Source organism: Capra hircus, chromosome 21 (assembly GCF_001704415.2).
Source record: "Capra hircus breed San Clemente chromosome 21, ASM170441v1, whole genome shotgun sequence".
NCBI lineage: Eukaryota > Metazoa > Chordata > Mammalia > Artiodactyla > Bovidae > Capra > Capra hircus.
This window is the reverse complement of record NC_030828.1, coordinates 66,683,542-66,706,490: the sequence shown is the minus strand read 5'-3', so window position 1 is coordinate 66,706,490 and position 22,949 is coordinate 66,683,542. Positions and strand designations below refer to the sequence as shown.

The window sequence follows — 22,949 nt, the reverse complement described above, 5'->3', positions numbered from 1 at the left end:
AAGTCCTCAACTATCACAAACGTAACAAATTCATGTCCACTGATTTGATCCCAACTGTAGGATCATCATATATTATAAAATAAAAAATGTAGTTCAAGTAGATCTAAGGGTTAAAAACAAAAGCACCCCAGCCATGTGCTCCCACAGTGCACAGGGAATGGACGCTTTCAGAAACCCAGAGGCCCCAGGCAAGAGGCAGGGAAAACCCACTTGGTGTCAGTCAGGGTGGGCTGCTGCTTTGAGGGAGCCTGGAGGGTCAGAACAGTCTTTTGTTTCATATTTTATTACATCAATGGCTTGAAAATTTTTATTTAACTTCAGCAAATATTGGAAATAGAAAAATGAATTCTGCAGAATTTCACAAATAAATCTTTCAGTCTCTACTAACAAATGTTATCATTCGATGGCTAAGCAATTATAATGCTATGAACATTCACCACAATGAATGTGCTGAAATAGAAAACAGGCAAAAAGAGACATTAAAATATTACTTACAACGCATTATTACAACATATTTTCTTTAAAATTCCAACATGGATTTTTATCACTTCAAAAGATATACAGCATTTCCATTATATTTGCAAACTTAACCTTATACATCTTTTAAAATCTTGAAAAAATTTTTAAGCAATCTAAAAAGCACTTAGCAAAGTTGGTAAGTCTACGTAATGGAATACCATCTGCTCCAGTACAGACTCGAGTTCCGGAGAAGGGCTGTAAACACTCATTACCATACAACATGCGTAGGCTGTACTGACCTTCCTTCGCTGGACTGTGACGTTACTGCAGTTGTGCTTCACTCTAAGGAGGGAACGCTGCAGAGGTCCGGGGAGTGGCAGAGAGAGGGTTTGTTTTGAGCATTGCACAAGATCACTAGATTCAAATTAGCTAACCACCTCGAGTCAACTTGAGATAAAGTCTCACTTGATATCACAAGCTTGAATCCGGGGTCACTCAGTTTACATCAGGCTAGACAAGAAACGAGGCTCTCGGGTGAGCTGGCTTCATCCGACCTTTGCTCATATAAGCAGGGATCCAGTTAGTGTAATGCACTATTTGGCTTATTTTTGGTATGCAATTATACCAATAGTACAATCTGATAATCAGAAAGACAAAAATAGGGCATAGTTGAAATTAAAGTGACAACGAGCACACTTAGAGTGGCGTGTGGCAACAGTCAGCTTTCCAAATTCAACTACGTTTTCTTTTTCATTTTTTGATCGGAGGTTTACGACCATCAAAGGATCTGGCAGGTTAAAAACTATCCAAAGCCATCTTGAGGAACTGATGTTTGGTGGGCGTGGACGCACTGAGACGACGTGGGGAGGCGGGGTCTACACTAACCTCGGGGTCCGGCCGACTCCGGCGCTGCTGCCCCACGGCTCCCCACTTAGCAGGAGCAGGCAGGGCTGCTTCCTGCTTACAGAGCGATCCTACAGAATCCATCACTGTTTCAGACCAGTCAAAACAATATTCAAGTAACAAGGTGTTCAAATGAGTAAGTGAAAAAATGTTTACCTAACACTTTACACATCTACATAAAATTAAATAAAACAAACTTTTAATGCATATGCAATACAATTTATATCTTTCAGGATTTCTAAACTAAAAGGTAAACTATCATTTGCTTCAATGGTACTATATTTTGCACAATAACTTATACTTAGGAGAAATTTTCCACAAAAAATATATATAATTATGACATTCACATTGATAGTTTTTAAGAAGACAAACCTTAAGTGAACACTGCATCTGAAGCAGCAGTCACCATGGACCCTTACACACCCAAACACAACCTGCTGACGCACCCGAGTCTTGGTATGTTAAAAAGGGTCGTCCCATAAATAAGACCAAACCACTTCACTTCTAAAGGGAAGTGATTTCTTGCATTTACAACATCATTGCAAAGACAGTGTAATGAAACAGTTTAAAACACAGTGCTATCTTATGCATGAAACTACAACGAAGGCAGTCAGGCAAAGACAACTATCTTTTTTCCTTCTAGCAAATGAAAACCACACCCCCCTTTCCCTTGGCGAGAAAGCCAAAACCCAGTGGCCACAATGGCAAGTACACCAGCACCATGACTCTTCGGGACTGGAGACCACCTGTCACCAGGAGCCGGGTCAGGGGATGTCTGAGCACAGACGGGCCTGGCACTGCCGGTGTGCCCGCCGCGCAGCGCAGACCAGCACCAGCCCTGAAGCACTGCCAAGCGGGACAGACTCTTGAGGGAAGGAGCCTGGGGGTGAAGAGAGGAAGCACAACTGGCAGACAGACCGCTGCAGCGAGGTGCCCACTGCTTCTCTAACGAGCAAGGAGGTCTGGAGAAGAGGCCAGGTGCAGCGGGAGCCTCCAGGCCTACTGTACCCTTTCAGCAACGTGCAAAACTCCTGTCACCTCTTGCCCGTGTTTTCCTGCCATGTTCCAATTAGGCGGCAGGCTCACGACAAAAACAAAACAGGCCCTGCACAGTGACCACTGTTACTGTGCTGCCCGCCTTGGAGGCTCTTCCTCACCAGCCCTCACGTGACCAACAGACACTGTGTGCAGGGACAGGTAGGTGATGGGCGCCGGGAAAGTCCCGCCTCACTCCCTTTCTGATAACCTTTCTCCAGATTTCAAAAAAAGAAGTACAATTCCAAACATTCTAGGTGTCTTGCTGACCCTCTTCCTAAAGAGAAAATCAGCTGACTTAAAAAAAAAAAAAAAGCAAGGTGCATGGGAGTCAAAACAACAAATTTTAATTGCATATTTCAAATTCTTAAGAATTCTGTTTATGCCTTAAAGCATCCGGAATTTTTTTCTTTTTGGTATTGAAAGCACAAAAAATACTTCATTGATGCAAAAACCAACAAAAAAAAGCTCCTTCCACATATTTAGTGCAGACTGAACCGACCACGGGCCAGGGAATGGGGCACACCAGGAGGCACAGCGCAGTCTACCCTAAGCCCCTTCACAGGCCCACAGCCTGGCAAGAGAATAAAAGTGATTCTGGAAGTTTTAGAACATTTGTTAAATATCTGTACTTGTTCCCAGCCCAACCAAAAGGCATCACACACCCCTTTGCAGATGGTTTCTTCCCACCTGGACTCACTAGAACCAGTGACCGAACACGCCCCTGCCTGTTCTATAACATCGAGGGGGCGGTGCTTGCACGGCCAGCATGTGACAGAGAAGAGGCGACATGGAGAGAGGGGCAAGAGGCCAGGTGTCCCAAGAGGACAGCGCCCGAAGAGCACAGAGCCTTGACAGAGCCGCCGCCAGCCGGCCGCAGGCCCATATCACCGCCCCACGTGACATCGAGCATCCGCACTCTGTCAAGCACCTGCAGCAAGGCCTCCCCGTCTCCTCATCTCAGTGATGTCATCTTTGGCAAGCAATCAACTTTAAAGAAGAAATAAGACACTGAAACAGAAAAGAGGGTTGAAAACATGGTTGCCAAAAGGAGAAGGCACCAATTCCCAATGTACAAGCACCAGGTACAGTGTATGGACACTCTTGGAGCTCGGGGCGGGGAGGGGAAAGAGAAGACGGGGCGGCGCCCATCCTGGGGTGATGATGCTGAAGGCAGCGAGTGCTGGGGTCCACGATCCTCCAAGGACAGTGCAGAGAATGAGCTTTCTACCACACGGGCAGGGAGAAGGGAGAGATTTAAGCCAAGTGAATTTATAAACCATAATTATACCTACATTGAGGGAAAGGGGAGCTGTATCAAGCTGTTTGGCACTATAAAGGTTATGACGCAGTCTGCCAATATGCGGTGGTTTCTGAAGAAGCATGATATCACTTAGGTGGATGCCTCAGAAAAGAACAAAGGAAACTTCCCAGAAGGCCAACGGGTCACAGTTACTCTGAAAATTACATTATGCACAAAGTAGGGACTGCAGGCCATGCAGGAACAGAGTCGCACCTCCGAGTGACTCCTTGTTCCGAAGCCGCCAATGGGGAAGAGCTGCCGTAGGTGGGCCGGGGCTCCATGGGGGCGGCGGGCCCCAGCGTCGCAGAAGCGTGCAGGCCACAGGATCCCCGCACTGAGGCGGAGTGAGAGACACAGAGAGCTCTCGGGGAAGCGGCCCCGCACGAGGAACGAGCGAAGAATTAAGGCAGGTGTAGCCCAGGACTGCGAGTGTGTGCCTTTTTGGTAATAGCTGCTTGTCCACAGAGCTGTGATGCGGATGGCTGGGTGAAGTCTGGAGGTACCTGAATCCTGGAAAATGCAGGCGTCCACACCAAGCGCTCAAGCCACCAGAGTGTCTCAGGAGGCAGATGAGTATCTGACATCAAGAACAGAAGCAGCCTGAGCAAGGAGGAAACAGAGAAACACAGACAGGTCACCAGAACGCGCTGCTGACTCTGGTCTGGGGCAGCCCCCCTACCCTCTCCAGCCCCACAGCTCCCAGGCCAGGGTGCAGAGGTGGAGGCTGTGCCAGGCCACGTGGGCAGGCCTCCATGGCCACGTGCCCTATGAACTGTGCACCCGGGGTGAGTTAGCAGGGTCCTAGTCAGCAGCAGGTGCCCAACACCACGGTCCACCTCACAGGGTTAAGGGGCCCGCACAGGGCCTTCAGGTACCCTGCTGGGAGTCCCAGCACCCACGCTGGTTAGCAGACAGCTGCAACATAAAGGCTGTAGCTTCTTATAAACTTCACAGGCCTTTCTAATTCTCTACTCTCATTTTTAAAGACTGACTGCTGGACCTAGGCCTCAAGATCACTGAGGGTCTCAGAGCTTGCTGCTCCCCCATGGTGTCTTATTTCTAAGGAAACAGCCAAACTTAAGAGTCCAAAATCTGAAAACAGCTGTGCCTTCAGGTGAAACCCCAATTTATGAGAACTGTTACTAGTGAAATCAATTTCTCCTTAATAGTAATACACTCAATCGCTCTACACTTTTAAGTGAGAATGTTTACCTCCAAACCAGTCACCTCAGCGTCATTCCACGCCTTTCTGACACCTCCCCGGACTCCATCTGTGCCCGGCCCTCCCCGGAAAACCCTGAGTCTCACACGCTCAACCCTCGTGGGTTACTCTCCCTCCTCAGCTCCAAAGGAAGAAAGCCCACAGCTGACAGATGACCATGAACTTCTCAAATCTGCCTGCGCTGCATAAACAGGTAAGACCCGCGGGCAGGCTGGACACCAGCAGACATCTTTCTGAGCTGCTGGACTCCACAGGAATGGAGAAATTACAAGCACACTAAGTTCTGAGCACTGATCAGACAGACAATTAGCTAGTTCCCTTAGGCCCTTGGTGGACACAGAGAAGCAGCTGGTCCTTACAGATTAATTTCCTCCTTCTATGGGCTAACACAGAGACTGGAAAACCAGGGTGGCAAAGCAGGAGGCCTGGTGCCTTAAGAAGCATAAGAAGAAAGGGACTAAAGAAAAGGAAGGACAGACCTTCTGGGCTAGCAAGACAGGAGGAAACATCAGCTGACAGATTAAGCCAATCAACGGATCAGGTCTAGGAAAATGATGACTCTGCGTCCTCAACCTGTGAGCAAATTTTTCATGCTAATTCTCTGGGGCCGGCTATGATGAAATCTGAAGCGGAAAGAGATCTGAGTTTCCTCTCATTTCTGCTTCATGAGCCTTAAGTCAGAAAACAGACCTGGAAGAAAGCTTTCATTCTCCAAGTTCTAATGGCCCTTCCCCAGTAATCATCATGTTCTCAATGCTTCCTAAACTGAGTCCAGGACTTCAGGGAAGGTAATCTGATGTTGAAGGGGTAACTAGCTGTCAGATAAAGTCACTGCCCCAAGATAAAAACACCCCTTTTGCCTCTGTGCTGTCCCGTCCGTGGGCAGGCTGGGCTGGGTGGGTGTGAGTCAAGGACCACTGCACTGCCAGCACTAGAGACTGAACACGACTGCAGACATTTTCTGGGAGCAAAGTCTAAGCAGTCTAAGGAAATTGGTGTGCTTCTGAAACGGCCTCTTCTGACAGGTGTAGATGCCTCAAGGCCCTTTCTAAGCAGTCTAAGGAAATTGGTGTGCTTCTGAAACCGCCTCTTCTGACAGGTGTAGATGCCTCAAGGCCCTTTCTGAAACTGGCATATGGACGTGGAGGGGTGGGGGTGGCTGGCAGTGCCATGCTCTCAGGGCACCCTCCTCACAAGGCTCATGCACGCACAGGTTGGGGGCCTCAAAGTTCTGCAGCCAGGCTCTGGGAGCAAAGAGTCACAAGACAACACAGAAGAAGTAACTTCAAGTCTTTCCTGCCTCGTTTGGGAAAGATTTTGATGATAAAAGTAATGAGCAAATTAATCCTCACATTAGAATTCTCCAGGCCAGAATACTGGGGTGGGTAGACTTTCCCTTCTCTGGGGATCTTCCCAACCCAGGGATCGAACCCAGGTCTCCGCGGATTCTTTACCAGCTGAGCCACAAAGGAAGCCCAAGAATACTGGAGTGGGTAGCCTGTTCCCTTCTCCAGGGAAACTTCCTGATCCAGGAATCGAACCCAGGTCTCCTGCATTGCAGGTAGATTTTTTACCACCTGAGCTATCAGGGAAGCCCACCATATCAGTGAGCAAATGCAAAAATAAGTGGATGGTGTGCACTCCCACCCCCTAGCCCTACACACTGTCTGTGGGGAAGGGTGAGCATGCAGGGGGCAGCCCCCTGCCGCAGGAGGCAGGCAGGCAGCAGACAGACCCTGCAGCCTCAGCAATCTCCCCTCAATCTCTGCCGACTGGGCCAGTGGACTCAGTGCCACCACCCAGGAGGTCACAAGAATGTTAGTTCCACTCTGGAAATGCCAAGTAACCCAAGACCTAGGCTTGTCCCCATCAGTCCTTTACCCACTGGCCCCCCAACAGCAGCCAGGCTGGAGGTGTGGCCGCAGAGACGCACCAGGAACCTGCAGACACCCCTGTAAGCTCACACACCTCACAGGGGACGACACACAGCTCACATGACTGAACTCTCCCGATCCCCAAGGCACTTCTAACTTACCGTTTCAGGGCCAAGTGGTTACTGTATTTAAGGAAATACTGGTAATGTGAAATATTCTGTGGCTAGAGAAAGTAGGGTGGACTTAAGAATTTGTCCAGGAATTCAAACGTGAATACGTACACAGTGACCAAGAAGTGACTAAAGCCAACATATATTACAGCATTTACAGGTAAAAGTCATTACTGACACAGCTGAAGCCTAAATCTATTTCTACAGCTGGAAAAGGTCATCAGTGAAGAAAGTAACTGGAGGTCGAGCATGAATCCCGCAGAGACCAGCTGCTTCAGACTCACCTCGTCGTCCTCCTCAGGCATCTTGATGGAGCTGTCTGGGGACTTGACAGGTTTCTGGCTGCTGGGACCATTCTCTTCTTTCCCGTGCTCTGCCTCCCATTCTTGTAAAACTTCATCTATGTTGAAGCGGCGTCGATAATTTACAAAAAAGTTTTTCACTTGCACCACTGATTTGTTCCCAATCACATCTGAGATGGCCTGGAAATCTCGGCCGTATTTCCTGATGGCTAAGGATGGAAGAAAGCGTCTTTTTCAATACAAGAGAAAAATAATAAAACACACTCACACACACACTTGAGACTCACCCCTGACCCAGATAAGGTAGCACGGGGGCTCCTAACAGCAGACACCATGCTAGCGTAGAAGCCGACAGGAAGAGCGGCACGGCGGTCTGCGTGAGAGCCCGGCCGCAGCCTGCGTGGCCTGCCGTGCTCAGTCTGCGCCTTCTCACCGCACGCCGCAGGGCGTGACTGAGGCCGCCCAGCAGCCATCCTGCGCTGTGGGCATTCCACACAGGCCTTTCCAGGCTCCCAGGACTAGAACACCTCCAACCGTACAGCCCTAACCCTCACTCTGTCCTTTCTGACTATTCAGAACCCAACAAGCAGCTGCTAAAATGAAATATGCCTTGAGACACTGAGACTTCTAGATTAATTTTTACATCTTGTGAGACATGGGAAAGGAAAAAAGCAAAGCCCAAAGGGAATGCAGAAATTCAGCTAATATGATGCCTACCAGAAGGATGTCAGCTCACAGGAGTCTGTTAAAGGTGAGCAATGTGCTGAGAGCAGGCTGGGGCACAACTGCCTCCGGAGGCGACTGCTCTGCTTAAGCTCTCTGTTTATAAGCAGAGCTTCTAAGTTTATAAGTACAAGCTTCTTGTTTATAAGTACAAGCTTCCTACCTTGTACGGCGAGCAGCTGCTCTTCCGTGGTCCAGCGGGCGTTGCATTTCTGAATGACCTGGACATCCAAATGAGTCCTGTTAGCACACTACATTTAGGCACGGGCGTGTCCTTATGAGGATTAATCAATCTTATATCAGAATGTTAACATCAACTAGGGTTATAATAAATGATGTCTATATCTTTCCTTCTAGAAGATGTGTACTGAAGACACAGATAGTAAATTCTTAAACACATAAACTTGGGTGTGACTTCAAAGATGGTATTTACATAATCTTACCTCTGGAAGTCGGTATGGTTCTATTCCACCATCAAGTTTTTCTTTTAGAGCACTGTTCGTCTGTTTAATATTCTGAATCTAAGAGAAACAAGATTCTCATTTTAAAAATGAAAGACTTTTATAAAGGTATGAAAAGAAAACAAAACTATGAAAGTTAAAAGAAACAAAAAGCCAAGAGGAAAGCAGTTTCTGGTCTATATGACAGCCCCAAATACAAGGCCCCTATCACATCCTTTGAGAGCAGCTAACTATTAATAGATGTTTTAATTAACTTGCTGAGGGCAACAAACAAGGAACAAACAAGGAAGGGATGGTGGTAAGAAGGTTCCTGCACACACAATCCTAATCCAATAGCTCGTTAACAGGTGCCCATCTGGACAACAGAAGGTACAATCTGAGTCTGACACCGACCCAGCGCCTGTGCCTCCACCACAGAGTGGAGCTGAGGGAGCAGAGCAGGCAGAGTGAAGGCAGAAGCCCGCCCTTCAGACTTCTTTAATGGGGAGAGGAAAAAAGCTATTTTTCCACGAGCCTAATTTTGAGCAACTGTAACTTCCTAATTTTCTCACAAATTATCTTTTCCACATTCTTGCTTTGATTCGGTGGACCTAATCTTTCACTGAGCTTGCCTAATCAAAAGAAAGACACAACAGGACAAACCATTCCATCAATTCAGGCCTGCTCCTTAATTCTGCTTGGACTCCTGAGCAAGCTGGGTCACAGATGGGGCCCTTTTCACTCCGCTCTAGGCAGAGGGGAATTTCTGTGCCAAGCACCAGGGGAACTCTGGCCCCAGCACTTTCATTCTTGAGTATCACTTGAGCAAATAAGAAAGCAAGCAGAGGAACAGGTTCATTTTTCCAAGGGAAACACCAAAAACATTTTGTGAGCAGAAAGTGCCCTAGGCAAATGAAGAAAAGCAGCACTCTCAGAGCCAGGGAAGAGGTGGGAGATGAGTAGAGATACTGTCATATGGGCACTGCTAATACTTGTCTCTCTAAACCTTTTCATACTTATACAATTTTCAAAAATCCCACTTTCAACTACTTACATTTCACTGATTTCCAGTTTCACAGATCCTTTCCTCCTGTGTTTTACTTCTCAAAGGTTTAAAGGCATCGGGCAGGTGGGGGAGGAATACAGGAAAGACTTTTCGATGCTACGGGACCAGCAGGCAAGTAAATAAGACCAGCACTCCTAAGGACCAGAACCGACCCTGTATGCCTTTAGTAAGGGCCTCACAGTCTACCCGCCATGCAGCCCACTCCAAATCTTTTGATAACAATGCCACATCAGACCACAAAAACAACTGAAAAGAAAAATACTGGAAACACGCACAGAACTCACTCTACAGTAAAAGCCATAAACTAGGACCATGCTTTACTGAAATTTGCTTTAGTTTATTTTGAAAAGGTATATAAATCAGAAGAAAATACCCCAAACTTACTCAGAGTAAGTAATTCCAAGCTCTCAGACCAGCATTAGTTAATAGAACACTCTCTGATAATAAAGAGCAAAATATTAGATTCTTCTCAGACTTTGCAGTTACCAACAAACCACAAAATACTGCAAGGCACTCAGATTATGTTGCCTGAATTCTGAAAATGAAACCCAGAAACTTCCAACATGCAATGAGCAAATTCTCAAGTCAGGGGTCATAATACCCCATGTTTCCCCCTCTCCTCAGGCACTCCAGTTACTCTATTCATTCTAGCTATATGTTTATAATATATGATACAAAGCTGAGAGAGTACGTGAGATCTATTTATCTATCTATATTGCACTGAGATTAAGTGATATGTATCTTCCAAGGAGACCAATCTGTTTAGGAATCACATGCATCTTCTAAAATCAGTGGATAAAAAAGCATAGACATTAAATGGGTGGCTACAAGGTAAAATATCCACAAGTTCTGAACTAAAAGTTAGCTCAATATTCTCATTTACCTACAGGCCTTCTTCTAATCATTTGTGTTTACTTATAAGTGTAAGAATAGGGGTTGGTTGACAGAATTATGCCAACTGGAAAGGAAGCCAGAGTGGCAACCAGCTAGATAAGACAGAGGATAAGAAAGTAACCAGCATGAAAAAAAGAACCAAACAAAGCAGTCCACTTGGCTTGGGGTCTTACCGAGGGCTCCTGGCTGAACACAACTTTCTTTTTCCTGCTTTACTGCGTATTTAGAGATTCTTCTCTAACGTCAGACCTTTTCATTCCCTCCACCCAGCAAGTCCTGATGCAACAGGGAGTGTCTGTTGGCTAACCTGTCCCCAGTCCCCATCTCACTTGTATCTTTGACAGCAACTGAGGATCTCCTTGGAGCTAGGAGGAGCTGGGCTGCAGAGCCCTGGTGCATAAAACATCTAGGAGGTTCTGAGGAGGCAAGAGCTTTTCCTGCTGAAAGGGACAGAAGGATCAGCTCCGCTCCCCCTCCCTCTTCTTACTGCCCTGAACACAGGCACAAAGGTGATGAAATGGCTTCTGCAGTGCCCAGCATGAGGCCACAAGCAAGATGAAAACCCTAGAAGCTAAGGATGCAGGAAATTCTGAAAGAATCTGGGGACTCTGAGAGCAGCACTGAGCAGAGGAACTAACCAGCAACCACTGATGTTGGAATTTCTTGCTATTTTATAAGAATAAAAAAGAAACAAACAGCTCACTCTTTGAGACATTGTTAGTCACGTCTTCTGTTACCATCAGACGAATGTGTCCCAGACATAGGACCAGATGTGGGGGTGCCCAGAACACAAGGCCTACCACGTGACTGACCACCATGGAAGTCTGGGAGTGCAGCTGGCAGCAAAGCTAAAGGCTGCAGAAAGCAAACAACTGGCCTCATCTCCCAGTAACTGAAGACTCTGAGAATTCACTCTTTAGTAATGTCAACTCTGGGCAGCTACTTTCAAATAAAACATTCTTGCTCTTGATCCTGGCTCTGAAAACTGAAGGCTCTCTATCTACCAGTAACAGCTCTGTGGGAAAGGGTCTCATACCTTTTCCATGTTGATACTGCACAGCACACATCAGAAACTCACCTGGCCGTGGGACTGAAGCCCCGGGAGAGGGAGAGGAAATGCAGAGGGGAGCCCGGCCCTAACCAGACAGCCTGCCCCTCCGACACACAGTGTACAAGTCCTCATGCATCCTGTACCATCGGGCAGACAAGGATGAATTTCCTTGTTTGAGAAGAGGCCCAGAAAGATTAACTGATTCTCCTAAGATTAGAATACAGCTCTGCCAGCGGCTGGGACAGATAGCCAAGCCCGTGAGTCCGTGGGGCTGGCTCGGCCCTGGGTTGTGCACCTCCTGCACCAGAGGACAGACAGGCCACAGAGCAGGCCGCCCTGCTCTTCTCGTCTCGTCCAAGCGGCGAGAACTGCCAGTCCCTAGTTCACCTTGAAGTCAGGGTGGGGGTCGGGGGAGATGACTAAGGCAAGGACAACACTGGGCCACTCGGCTGATTTCTCAGTTTGACTTCTATGCAAAATCAGACCAAAAGGATGAGTCATTTCCCACACGAGGCACAAATAATCAGGAAAGGATTCATTTTAGAAGCACTATTCTTTACAAGAGCACCAAAAAAGTACCAAACATGTAGGAGTAACTCCAATAAAAGAAACAGAAGACTTGTTCCCATCAAGAACTACAAAATTTTGGAAGAAACAAGATCACAGAAGTGCGGGGACAAATCATGTTCATGGGTGAGAAGATGTTAACTCTCTATCTTGATCTATAGATTCAACAGCATCCCCTCTAGGAAAATTACTTTTCTGGAAATTGAGAAGGTGATTCTAAGTTTTATATGGAAACACAAGGGCAGGGATCCATGACACATTGGAAGACTCCCCTACCACGAAGCGCCATTTATAATCTGTGTATCATCAGGACCATGCGATGCCGGTGAAGAAAGGAGAAACCCAACTCCAGATCTGACCCATACACCCGATGGACACTAGATTTAAAACAAAGGTCCCACGGCCTTCTAACAGGAAGAGGGCAGTCTTTAATGAATAGTGCTTGGTAAACTAGATATTCATGTGGAAAAAAACAAACAAACAACCCCACACATAACAACAAAGAAAAACATTCCAGGTAAACTGAAGATCAAAACGCAAAACAAAGCTTTTAACACAGTGCCTCATGACCTCAGGAAGGGTTCCTAACAGAACTTGAGAGTACCCACCACACAAGACAAGAACAAGATTCTGGACCACCTCAAAACTAAGAGCATCAGTTCATCAAAGATACCACTGGGAGGGGCTGGGGGCAGTTCAGTGGCTAAGACTCCATACTCCCAATGAAGGGGGTACAGGTTCGACCCCTGGTCAGGGAACTAGATCCCACAGCCGCACCTAAGAATTTGCATGCCACAACCAAGACCTGGTGCAGCCAAATAAACAAATACTAGGGAAAAAAAAAGGTGCCACTAAGTGCGTAAAAAGGCAGGCCTCCAAATGGGAACGTGAGACAACCCCCTGCCAGCCCCGTAATTCCACAACGTGGGCACAACAGAGTGGTGGGGGGAGGCGCTGCTGGTGTCCAGTGGGTGGAAGCCAAAGCTGCTGCTAAATGTCCTACAAGACACACAACAACTCCCCACAAAAAGAGTTATCTGGCCCAAAAAGTCAGCTGTGCTTCAATTAGGAAATCCTGCCAGGGTGCAACCAACACTCACACAAAGTGACACAAGCAGCCTGGGAGACAGTTCTCTAGCGCTGGATGTGTGCACGCTCAACAACCTGGCAGCTGTACTCTGAGGGGTGTCTCCAACAAGCATACACACACAACGCACCAACAGGCACATAGACCACGTTCCTATCAGTACCCAGTGACAGGCAACAAGGGGAGACAGTCCAAACTCAAAGCAAAACAGGAGCAGGGACAAAGGGGAGATGAACAGGGTGCCCGAGACCACGTTCCAGGTCTTGACCAGAAAGAGGCTATGTGGGTGTGTTCATGTAATGAACATCACTGAGATCTGTACCTAGATCGATACGGATATGTAAAATTTCAATTTCATGATTAAGTTAGGAGAAAAAAAAAATCAACGGGCCCAAGATCCTCTGCCCAATTCCTTAGAAACAGAACACTCCTCTGAGATTTGTGAAGCAAGTGAGCAGCGAGAGCACAGCTGCAGCGCAGGGCACTCTTCACCAGGATGGGATGCACGGCACCTGTCGTTTGATCGACACCAGCTCCAGGTCCAGTTGTCTCAGCACCGTGGTAGCAGCAGTGGCATTGGCAGAAACAGCCTCCACGTCTTCTTGGGAAAGAAACATTCCTTTTGGAGGTTTCCTTTTTGCTCTATTTTTAGCTTGAGTACTATGTTTTTCCTTTTTGATCTGAGGAATCGTCTCAGTAGGGGGCACCTGCATGGTACACATATTTGATAAATGAGAAAGTGAAAAAATTAAAATGTCAAATGAACAGCAATAAGCGTATTTTAACATGGCTCCAAACAATCTAAGACAAATACCACGCCATATCAAAATAAGCATCCACAAATGCTAAAACACAGTTAACAGACAAAGAACACTCGCTAAACAAACAACTCAGAGTGGGCTCTACTTCCTTCCTTTATTCTATAAACCTCTGACTAGAAGCATTCCCAGCTTCTGGGAGAATACAGGGAAGAAAAATAACCCGTGCTCCCTCCTGGTGAGCTGTGTATATACGAATAGGGAATGATTTCATCCTAACAGTCCCCAGCAATGTAGACAGACATATGGCCACAGAAAGAAAAAAAAAATGGTTCAGCACATGTATAAGGATCCATTTAGATTCCTTAAATCTTGATAGTAGGTTATAAAAATAAACACTTCAATATGAAACTTGTTTATATACCCCTTTTTGAGATGACACACTTTCCATGGCATGTAACCTGCTTCAAAAACTATAAGCTGTCATTCAGAAATGTGTGACTGCTGCTTATTTTTTAAAATGCTCTTTCTAAAACCAAAACCTTTGGAAATGAAATGTACTCACATGTTGGCAAGGAAAGGACAACATCCTATTGGTAACCATTTTAACAAGAAGTTTAGGTTAACTGATCATAATACCTTGTTAGTCTATTAACACTGGCTGGTAAAGCTGAAAATACCTTCAAGCTTGTTGCTTCCCATTTTAAGACAGATAAAAAGACCATGCAGACTGTAACGGTAGCAGTAAGCTCTCAAACAAGCGGTAATACACAACACATAAGAGTCTGAATCAGCAATAACCTGTGTTCTATAATGGCACAGTGCCGGTCACCTACTAACCAAGTCTGTTTTCATACATTTTAGCACGTTAAGAAGCTAAGAAACTAAATAAGAAACTAACCATTTTTCTTTTCAAATCAGAGATTTTGCTATGTAAGTAAGAATTATAGAAATTAATATAAAACCAAGCCTCTTCTCTTTCATTTAAAATGTTCCACTGAAGAACCTAATAAATAACAATGCATCAAAAACAAAGCTTACTAAAAACTGCAAATTCAATTTGATTTCACAAACAATGTAATTTAACTAATCCTTAAAACGATCTGGGCACTCATAGATCACTGGTGAGAGTGCCATCCAGAAAGTATGACCAGTTTCCTATTTGATAATAATATACCATGCCAAAAGAAGTCTTAAGATCTAGAATATTTTGACTCAATAGTTCTACTTCCAGAAATTAATTCTAATGGAAAAAATTAAGTGCACAAATATGTAGTTATGTACCAGATTTCAGCATTAATTATAGGGAAAAAGACTGTTGAAAATTTGTATTTTCAATTATAAAAGATTTGTATGACAGAATAACAAACATACTGCTATGCATACAAATATATTCGATACAAAAATACATCCAGGATTAGCAGTAGCATTCCTCAAGAAACTGGAAACAGTGTTGCCATGTGGTCCAGTGACCCCTGGACCCCTGGTGGGCTACAGTCCGCTCCTGGGCATATATAAGGACAAATCTGTAATCCGAAAAATACATGCAGCCCTCTCTTCACAGCAGCACTGTTCACAACAGACGAGACATGGAGACAACCCAAGTGTCCACTGACAAGACGAAGGGATAAAAAAAGATGTGGTACGTATGTGCTGGAATCACTGCCTTGTCACAGTGACGGGCTTGTCTAACTCAGTGAAGCTACCAGCCAGGCTGTGCAGGGCCACCCAAGACGGACGGGTCACAGCAGAGTTCTGACAAAATGTGGAAGAGGGAACGGCAAACCACCACCACCCCAGTATACTAGCCACGAGAACCTCACGAACTGTATAAAAAGGCAAACAGACGTGACACCAAAAGATGAGCCCCCAGGTCGGAAGGTGTCCAATGTGCTACTGGGGAAGAGCGGAAGACAGCTCCTCAGCCATAAGAAGGAAACAACGCTATCTGCCACAACACGAATGCAACGAGAGAGGATCATACCAAGTGAAGCAATACAGAGAAGGACAAGCATCACATGATTTCTCTTATATGTGAAATCTAAAACAGAACACATACGACCTTATCTACGAAACAAACAGAATCACATACAGAACAGACTTGTGGTTGCTGGAGGGAGAGGGGGTTGGATTAGGAGTTTGGGACTAGCAGAGACAAGCTATTATATATTTAATGCAAAAACATGGTCCTATTATATATATAGCACAGGGAACTATATAACATGGCAACCCACTCCAGTATTCTTGCTTGGAGAACCCATGGACAGAGAAGCCTGGCGGGCTACAGCCCATGGGGTGGCAAAGGGTCAGGCGTGACTGAGATGACTGAGCATGCGCACATGCACGCTTTGCACAGAAGCCCCTCTGGGAAGAGTCACCAAAATGTTGATGGCGGGTGCGTGCGCAGTCACTTCAGTCGTGGCTGACTCTGCATCCCCGGACTCTTCGCATCCCCATGGGCTGTAGCCCACCAGGCTCCTGTGTCCATGGGATTCTCTATGAAAGAATACTGGATGGGTTGCCATTTTTCCCTCCAGGGAATCTCCCTGACCCAGGGATTAACGCCACGCCTCCGGCACTGGTAGGTTTCCCTGGTGACTCAGCTGGTAAAGATCTGCCTGCGGTGTAGGAGACCCTGGGTCAGATTCCTGGGTCGGAAAGATCCGCTGGAGAAGGGACAGGCTACCCACTCCAGTATTCTTGGGTGTCCCTTGTGGCTCAGTTGGTAAAGAATCCGCCTGCAATGCTAGAGACCTGGGTTTGATCCCTGGGTTGGGAAGATCCCCCGGAGAAGGGAAAGGCTGCCCACTCCAGTAATCTGGCCTGGAGAATTCTGTGGACTGTATAGTCCATGGGGTCACCTGAGCAACTTTCACTTTCACTCCTGCATTGGCAGGCGGCTTCTTTACCCAAGACCTGATAAAGGTTGATGATTATTACAAACCATTTTCATTTTTTCCCTTTTGTTTAGCTGTATTTCCTACATATCTATAAAAAAGCATTTATTTCTGGTATATTTTTAGTTTAGGTATGTCTAGACTCTTGTTTTTTTCATACTTCAGTACCTTCTGAGACAGAGAAACTTTTAGATTTTAATGAAACAACAGACACTTATTTGAATACATGTACAAGTAATACCAACGCTGGGATTCCACACTCCAGCCTGAATGGGACTCCAGGGGACGGACACCAGGGGGCTTGGGACCTCTGCCCAGGTGGTGGGGGCCGCACCAGGGACTGCCTGCAGGCACGTATATATTGTGGGGGTTTCCACTGGGCCACAGTGACAAGGCCTGATGTCCTCAGAGGGTCCTCACGGATCCTACATGTGCTTTGTTCAGTTATGAATCAGCGAAAGAATCCAAGTTTATCACCCTCATTTCAAAGGCTAAGATCACCCAGACACCCCATTATTCTCAGTGAACAGTTTATAATAAATAAATGCTATAAATATACCCCCCAAAGTCATATATAATTGTGGGGGTTTGTGGGCCTCTTGAATCCACAGACTAAAAACCTCTGGCATCATGGTTTTTAAAACGTGAGAGATTAAAGCTTCTCCATGACCCAGAGGGCATAGGCCCCGGGCGCCCACAGGAGGAAGGAGCCCCAAGGCCAAAAGGAGGGCAAGAGGCCCCTTTCTAACCTTCTGAGTGAGTGCCCAGCAAAGAGGACAGTGAGGACTGCTACCCTACAGAAAACCTCTCATTAATGCCATCTTCCCCTTTAAGGCTTCCTTTCTTATATTTCTTGGCAAACAAAACTCTTAAGTTCTATAAAGCAAGGTTCAGTTCAGTTCAGTCACTCAGTCATGTCTGACTCTTTGTGACCCCATGAATCGCAGCACGCCAGGCCTCCCTGTCCATCACCAACTCCCGGAGTTCACCCATACTCATGTCCATCGAGTCAGTGATGCCATCCAGCCATCTCATCCTCTGTCGTCCCCTTCTCCTCCTGTCCCCAATCCCTCCCAGCATCAGTCTTTTCCAATGAGTCAACTCTTTGCATGAGGTGACCACAGTATTAAGAGTTTCAGCTTTAGCATCAGTCCTTCCAAAGAAATCCCAGGGCTGATCTTCTTTAGAATGGACTGGTTGGATCTCCTTGCAGTCCAAGGGACTCTCAAGAGTCTTCTCCAACACCACAGTTCAAAAGCATCAATTCTTCGGAGCTCAGCTTTCTTCACAGTCCAACTCTCACATCCATACATGACCACTGGAAAAACCATAGCCTTGACTAGACGGACTTTTGTTGGAAAAGTAATGGCTCTGCTTTTGAATATGCTGTCTAGGCTGGTCATAACTTTCCTTCCAAGGAGTAAGTATCTTTTAATTTCATGGCTGCAGTCACCATCTGCAGTGATTTGGGAGCCCCAAAAATAAAGTCTGACACTTTCCACTGTTTCCCCATCTATTTCCCATGAAGTGATGGGACCAGATGCCATGATCTTAGTTTTCTGAATGTTGAGCTTTAAGCCAACTTTTTCACTCTCCTCTTTCACTTTCATCAAGAGGCTTTTTAGTTCCTCTTCACTTTCTGCCATAAGGGTGGTGTCATCTGCATATCTGAGGTTATTGATAATATTGTTTAAAAACTCATACATACCATGATATCTCTTGAAAGTGAAAGTGAAGTCGCTCAGTCATGTCCAACTCTTTGCGACCCCATGGACTGTAGCCTGCCAGGCTCCTCTGTCCATGGGATTTTCCAGGCAAGAATACTGGAGTGGGCTGCCATTTCCTTCTCCATGGCATCTTCCCAACCCAGGGATCGAACCTGGGTCTCCCGCATTGTAGGCAGACGCTTTTACCGTCTGAGCCACCAGGGAAGTCTCCTACATGGCACTTAATATATTAAGTAGACTAAGGAAAAAGAATGCTTTACTTTGAAACTAGTAAATGAAATTTATTTGCCTTAATAATACTAGGGGAAAAAATACCTCCTTTTTGCTTTCCTTGTTTTGATCAATCTCCATGTCAATGGGGTTATTTCCATTTGTTTCTTCCAGTTCATCCTCACTGGAAGACAAAAACAAGTTACTGAAAGATTATTTTGTGCTAATTCTATTTAATATACAAATATAAGCAAGAAATTGATTTAATATAAAATAGTATATGTTTTCAGAATGTTGAGAAAAATGTTTTTACAATTCAAATAAAATATCAACTCCATAGTTCTTTTAGTCTAAATGATTAAAAAAGCTATTGAAATAGGTTTCTATCTCCCAAACCAAGCCTAGAACACTGTCACTTTATATTTGTAAAGTGTTTTCTCTCAACTGAAAATATCAAATTTAAGACTTTAATTCTCCTTAATTATCTAGTAGAGGACCAGGACATGATCATTAGATATAACTGAGAAATTATTCAAGAACACAGGCTCATGATATTGGGAATAAATTCACCCACAAGTAAAATCTCATTTTCATGTCCCATCTGTGTTCCCACAGCTACACAATTCTGAGAACTGGAGGTTTCCGGTGGCCTGAAAAACTCAAAGTGAACTTCAAAAAGAATGCTCACACCGATACGGTGCTTCAAATGCTTTTGTTTATATTCTTCCATGAAGTATTGGCAAAAAAAAAAAAGCTCTGTCGGGGGTAGGAGCTTTACAAAAATTGAGCATGACAGCCCCCAGAGGCCAGACACCTGCCTTGTCTGCCCGCAGCTAAAGTCAGCTGAGCAGGGCTGGTGGCACCGCACTCAGGGCTTTGAGTGCCAACACCCCTTGTCTCAGGGGCCCACCCCGGTGGGATGTCCACCAGCACCCCGTCCTCTCTTGCCCAGGCCTGCACTGTAAGCAGTTCTGGCTGAGGAAGGCGCTGAGAGGAGAAAGGGCTGGGGGTGGAGGGGATTCTCCCCGGCCCTGCCATTCCCTTCACAGGCAGGTCCCGCCAGAAAGTCAGCCGTCTCCTGGGGTCTTCCAGGGCCTGTGTTCCTCCTCTGTCTGCTTCCTGATGGTGGTGCAGGCGCACAGGGCAGACGGGAGCAGCCTTAGGCGGACAGAAAGTGAGAACCTGGGCATGTTCGCCAAACCGTTATGGTTCCACCCTCAAGGATGACAAACCCCAATCTTTCTTTTTTAGATTTAATTCTGATTTCAACTTAGCAAACTGCACCTGTTTGTAGTAATAGATTTATTTCACAAATGGTGAATTAAACCTAAGGTATAATAAAAACAAAAAATGTTAATCAAAAGTTGCTAACACTAAAAACAAATTCAATAGTTTGCTGCTTTTCTTTGGCTACAGAGAGTACTGATCCATAAACAGACCCACTGGTTACACGTGATACAGACCAAACAATACGCAGACTGTCAAGGTCAGCAATTTCACAGAATCTTACAGCTGGAAAGAGCTCTGCAGATGCTCTTCACATTGCTCTCATTTTATACTTGTGCCCAGACCTTAGAATTCTCCAGAAGTGACACCCGATTATCAACTTGTCCCCACACGTCATTCCTTTCATTTGAAATCATAGAACACTCTCCTGAGACAGGGCCATGAAGGCCATAGAGTTTATTTTATTGCTTCATTTTATTTTTGCATTGTCAATTTATAAAAGTAATATATTATAGAAAACATAATTTTTAAAAGCCACCTATATTCCTAGCAACACAAAACTCATTCTGTGTCTTGCCTTCAGACCTGAGGAGACAGAGGCCTGGGAATGAGTGCATGGACCCCCCCAGCAGGCCTCTTACTGAGACCAGAACCCACTTCCGTGGGCAAGCACAGGCTGCCTCCACGCCTCTGCTGCACGAAAGGCTGAGGGCATGGTGTCTCAGGTGTGTCCTGCACACTGAGCTGTCCTTAAGACTAAGCTCCTTATAAAGAAGTCATAAAGGGAACCCCTTCCAGCGCTCTCGCTCACGTACACAGAACAGATGGTCGATAAAGGGAGGAAGGAAATCTAAACTGCAGATTTTTAACAAATCAGACATAAAAACATGTCAGCTGAATCTTGCAGAAGTACATGAGTGAATTTCAACCCCGGAAGTAAGAGATTCCTTTTTGCTAAAGGAGACACCCCTAAGGGGAAGAGAGGAATGTGTGGGCAAGTTCACTCACTGTGACTGCAGAATGCTGAGGAAAGATGCCTTCAGAACGTAACACCCTGAACGCAGCTCATCTGTTTAAATTTTGGGTCCACTCTGAAGGCCCTGGGGAAACTGGTCCCTCTCCCTTTCCTCTGTGTGTCCACCTGCTCCTAGAGACGCCGGGGCCGTCAGAGCTCCCCAGACGGCTGGGATACCACCCATGCCTACTGACCTCTCTTCCCGCTCACGCTTCTGTCTCCGAGCGTGGCGGTCCATCACGCTGGTTTTAGTCCTCGTCTTCTTCCAGGAGTAGTAGAACTTCACCAGACTTGCTATAGATTTATCAGGAAGCTGGACAGAAGAGATGAGCTGGTTCAGGTTTAATCTTTAAAGATCAAATGTGTGTACATATATTTCATAAGGATCACGCTCACATATTCAGAAATGTCATAAGTCACAGTCATTTTTCTCTGAATTCATAGAAGAACCCTCATCGACAGAGTTTCAAATGACTGAAGTTTTGACTCCAAGTGAAACTTGGCCCATGAAAGACTGCAGAGTCAGTTTAAGGTGAATCAGGGTTTTCAGACCGCTGAAGCTTCTAACATAATTTCTAGGTTGTTTTTGTGACCGTCAATTAGTGTTCATGGTAGGAGTCCACCAAATACCATTCTAAAATGTGAGAGATCAGCAGAACTCCTCAGGGAAACAGTGCCTCCAACGCCACGCCTCACCCACTCACCATCAGAGACCCTTTCTCTCAAGACAGAGAGAACTCTAGGCAGTCCTGACCCAAGAGCTGGGCTGGGGGGCTATCAAGCAGGGAGGTGCAGGGAAATGTTGCCCACCCAACAGCTCCCACTGCACCAAACACAGGACCTTTCACACTGGAGGAGGGCAGCCCTACTGGGGCACTGGAGGGGGACAGGGGGCTGGCGCGCACACACAGTGGTCTCACCTACTCACCATTTGTTGGATTCTATGAAAAGTTTTCCCGTGAAAACTAAAGGCTTGCTCAAACAAGACTTTATCTTCCACAGTCCACTCATCTGGGAAGGGGGTAAAGTTGGGCAAATCAGCCAATGATTTTTCAATATTATGCTTATGCCAAAAGAGCATCCCAAGAGCCTAGAAAAATAGTATCAGTGAAATTTTTAGACCAACAATGTGACTAAAACATCGTGGAAATGAGGCTGGCAAAGGGGAGCACATTGTACACCTTGACAAACACACATGGGAACTCACAGACAATGCCGCTGCGTGCCCCTCTGTGCACTAACTCGTTTATCTCAGGCCCTACAAGGTAAGTCCCCCTCTCCTCATGACTCAGACTGGAATACAGGGGCCTGTGAAACCCAGTCTGATGGTCACAGTGGACAATGGCAGAAGCAGTGGGCTCTGGAATCTGCTCTTATAAAAGGGTCACACTCTAGTGCCAGTGGACATGAAAAGAGGAAGTGACTCAAAGAGCACGCCACTGTTTTTCTTTGGCCAAAAAGTTCAAATATAAGAGTTTTGCTTTTCAGCTCAGAAAGGAAAAAAAATACAAATGAGTAAGGAACAAAGTAGAAACAAGAGAATTCAGGAATACTCTTCTACGAAAACTCCCTGTAATTCTACTTTAAAGTGGAAATAATCATACTTTGGGAGACCAAAATCCTTACAAATTTCATACAAGTGCACTTAGCAGTCACCCAATAATGGTTACACTTTCTAAACAAAATGAAAAATTCATAATTTCTAAGCAGCTTTGTGAGGTTCAAGAGCAGGTTTTGGAGAAAGAGACATACATTTCTTGCTTCAAAAGATTCTGTAACTCCCTTCTTATAACTGGCTTCCCTAACAGTTCTACCAGGTAAAATAACCAAAATTGAGGCCATGGCAAAAAGAAAGGGTCCACGTCTATGTAACCAAAATTAGTGGTATCCTTGGGCATTAGGGTAAATGAAAAAAAATTATTTACAGGCTGTAAAATCTATATCAATACAAAGGAAAGTATTAATCTAACAAGGTGATAATCTGAAATAACTGTCACTAAAAATAAGGCTGAAATAAGA

The 22,949-nt window shown here is 45.7% G+C and overlaps 1 protein-coding gene across 1 annotated transcript in view; it reads right to left on the bottom strand.

Moving 5' to 3' along the window:
* The window catches only part of RCOR1 (REST corepressor 1), a 119,050-nt gene continuing 96,368 nt past the window's right edge, over window positions 268-22,949 (bottom strand). The window contains exons 5-12 of the mRNA XM_018066315.1: window positions 21,859-22,020; window positions 21,125-21,243; window positions 18,794-18,872; window positions 13,609-13,803; window positions 8,435-8,512; window positions 8,155-8,212; window positions 7,251-7,477; window positions 268-4,300 (exon numbers count right to left, since the gene is read on the bottom strand). Of these exons, the coding sequence (XP_017921804.1) occupies window positions 4,259-4,300; window positions 7,251-7,477; window positions 8,155-8,212; window positions 8,435-8,512; window positions 13,609-13,803; window positions 18,794-18,872; window positions 21,125-21,243; window positions 21,859-22,020 (960 nt within the window). The 3' untranslated portion in view covers window positions 268-4,258. The remainder of the gene's footprint in view (window positions 4,301-7,250; window positions 7,478-8,154; window positions 8,213-8,434; window positions 8,513-13,608; window positions 13,804-18,793; window positions 18,873-21,124; window positions 21,244-21,858; window positions 22,021-22,949) is intronic.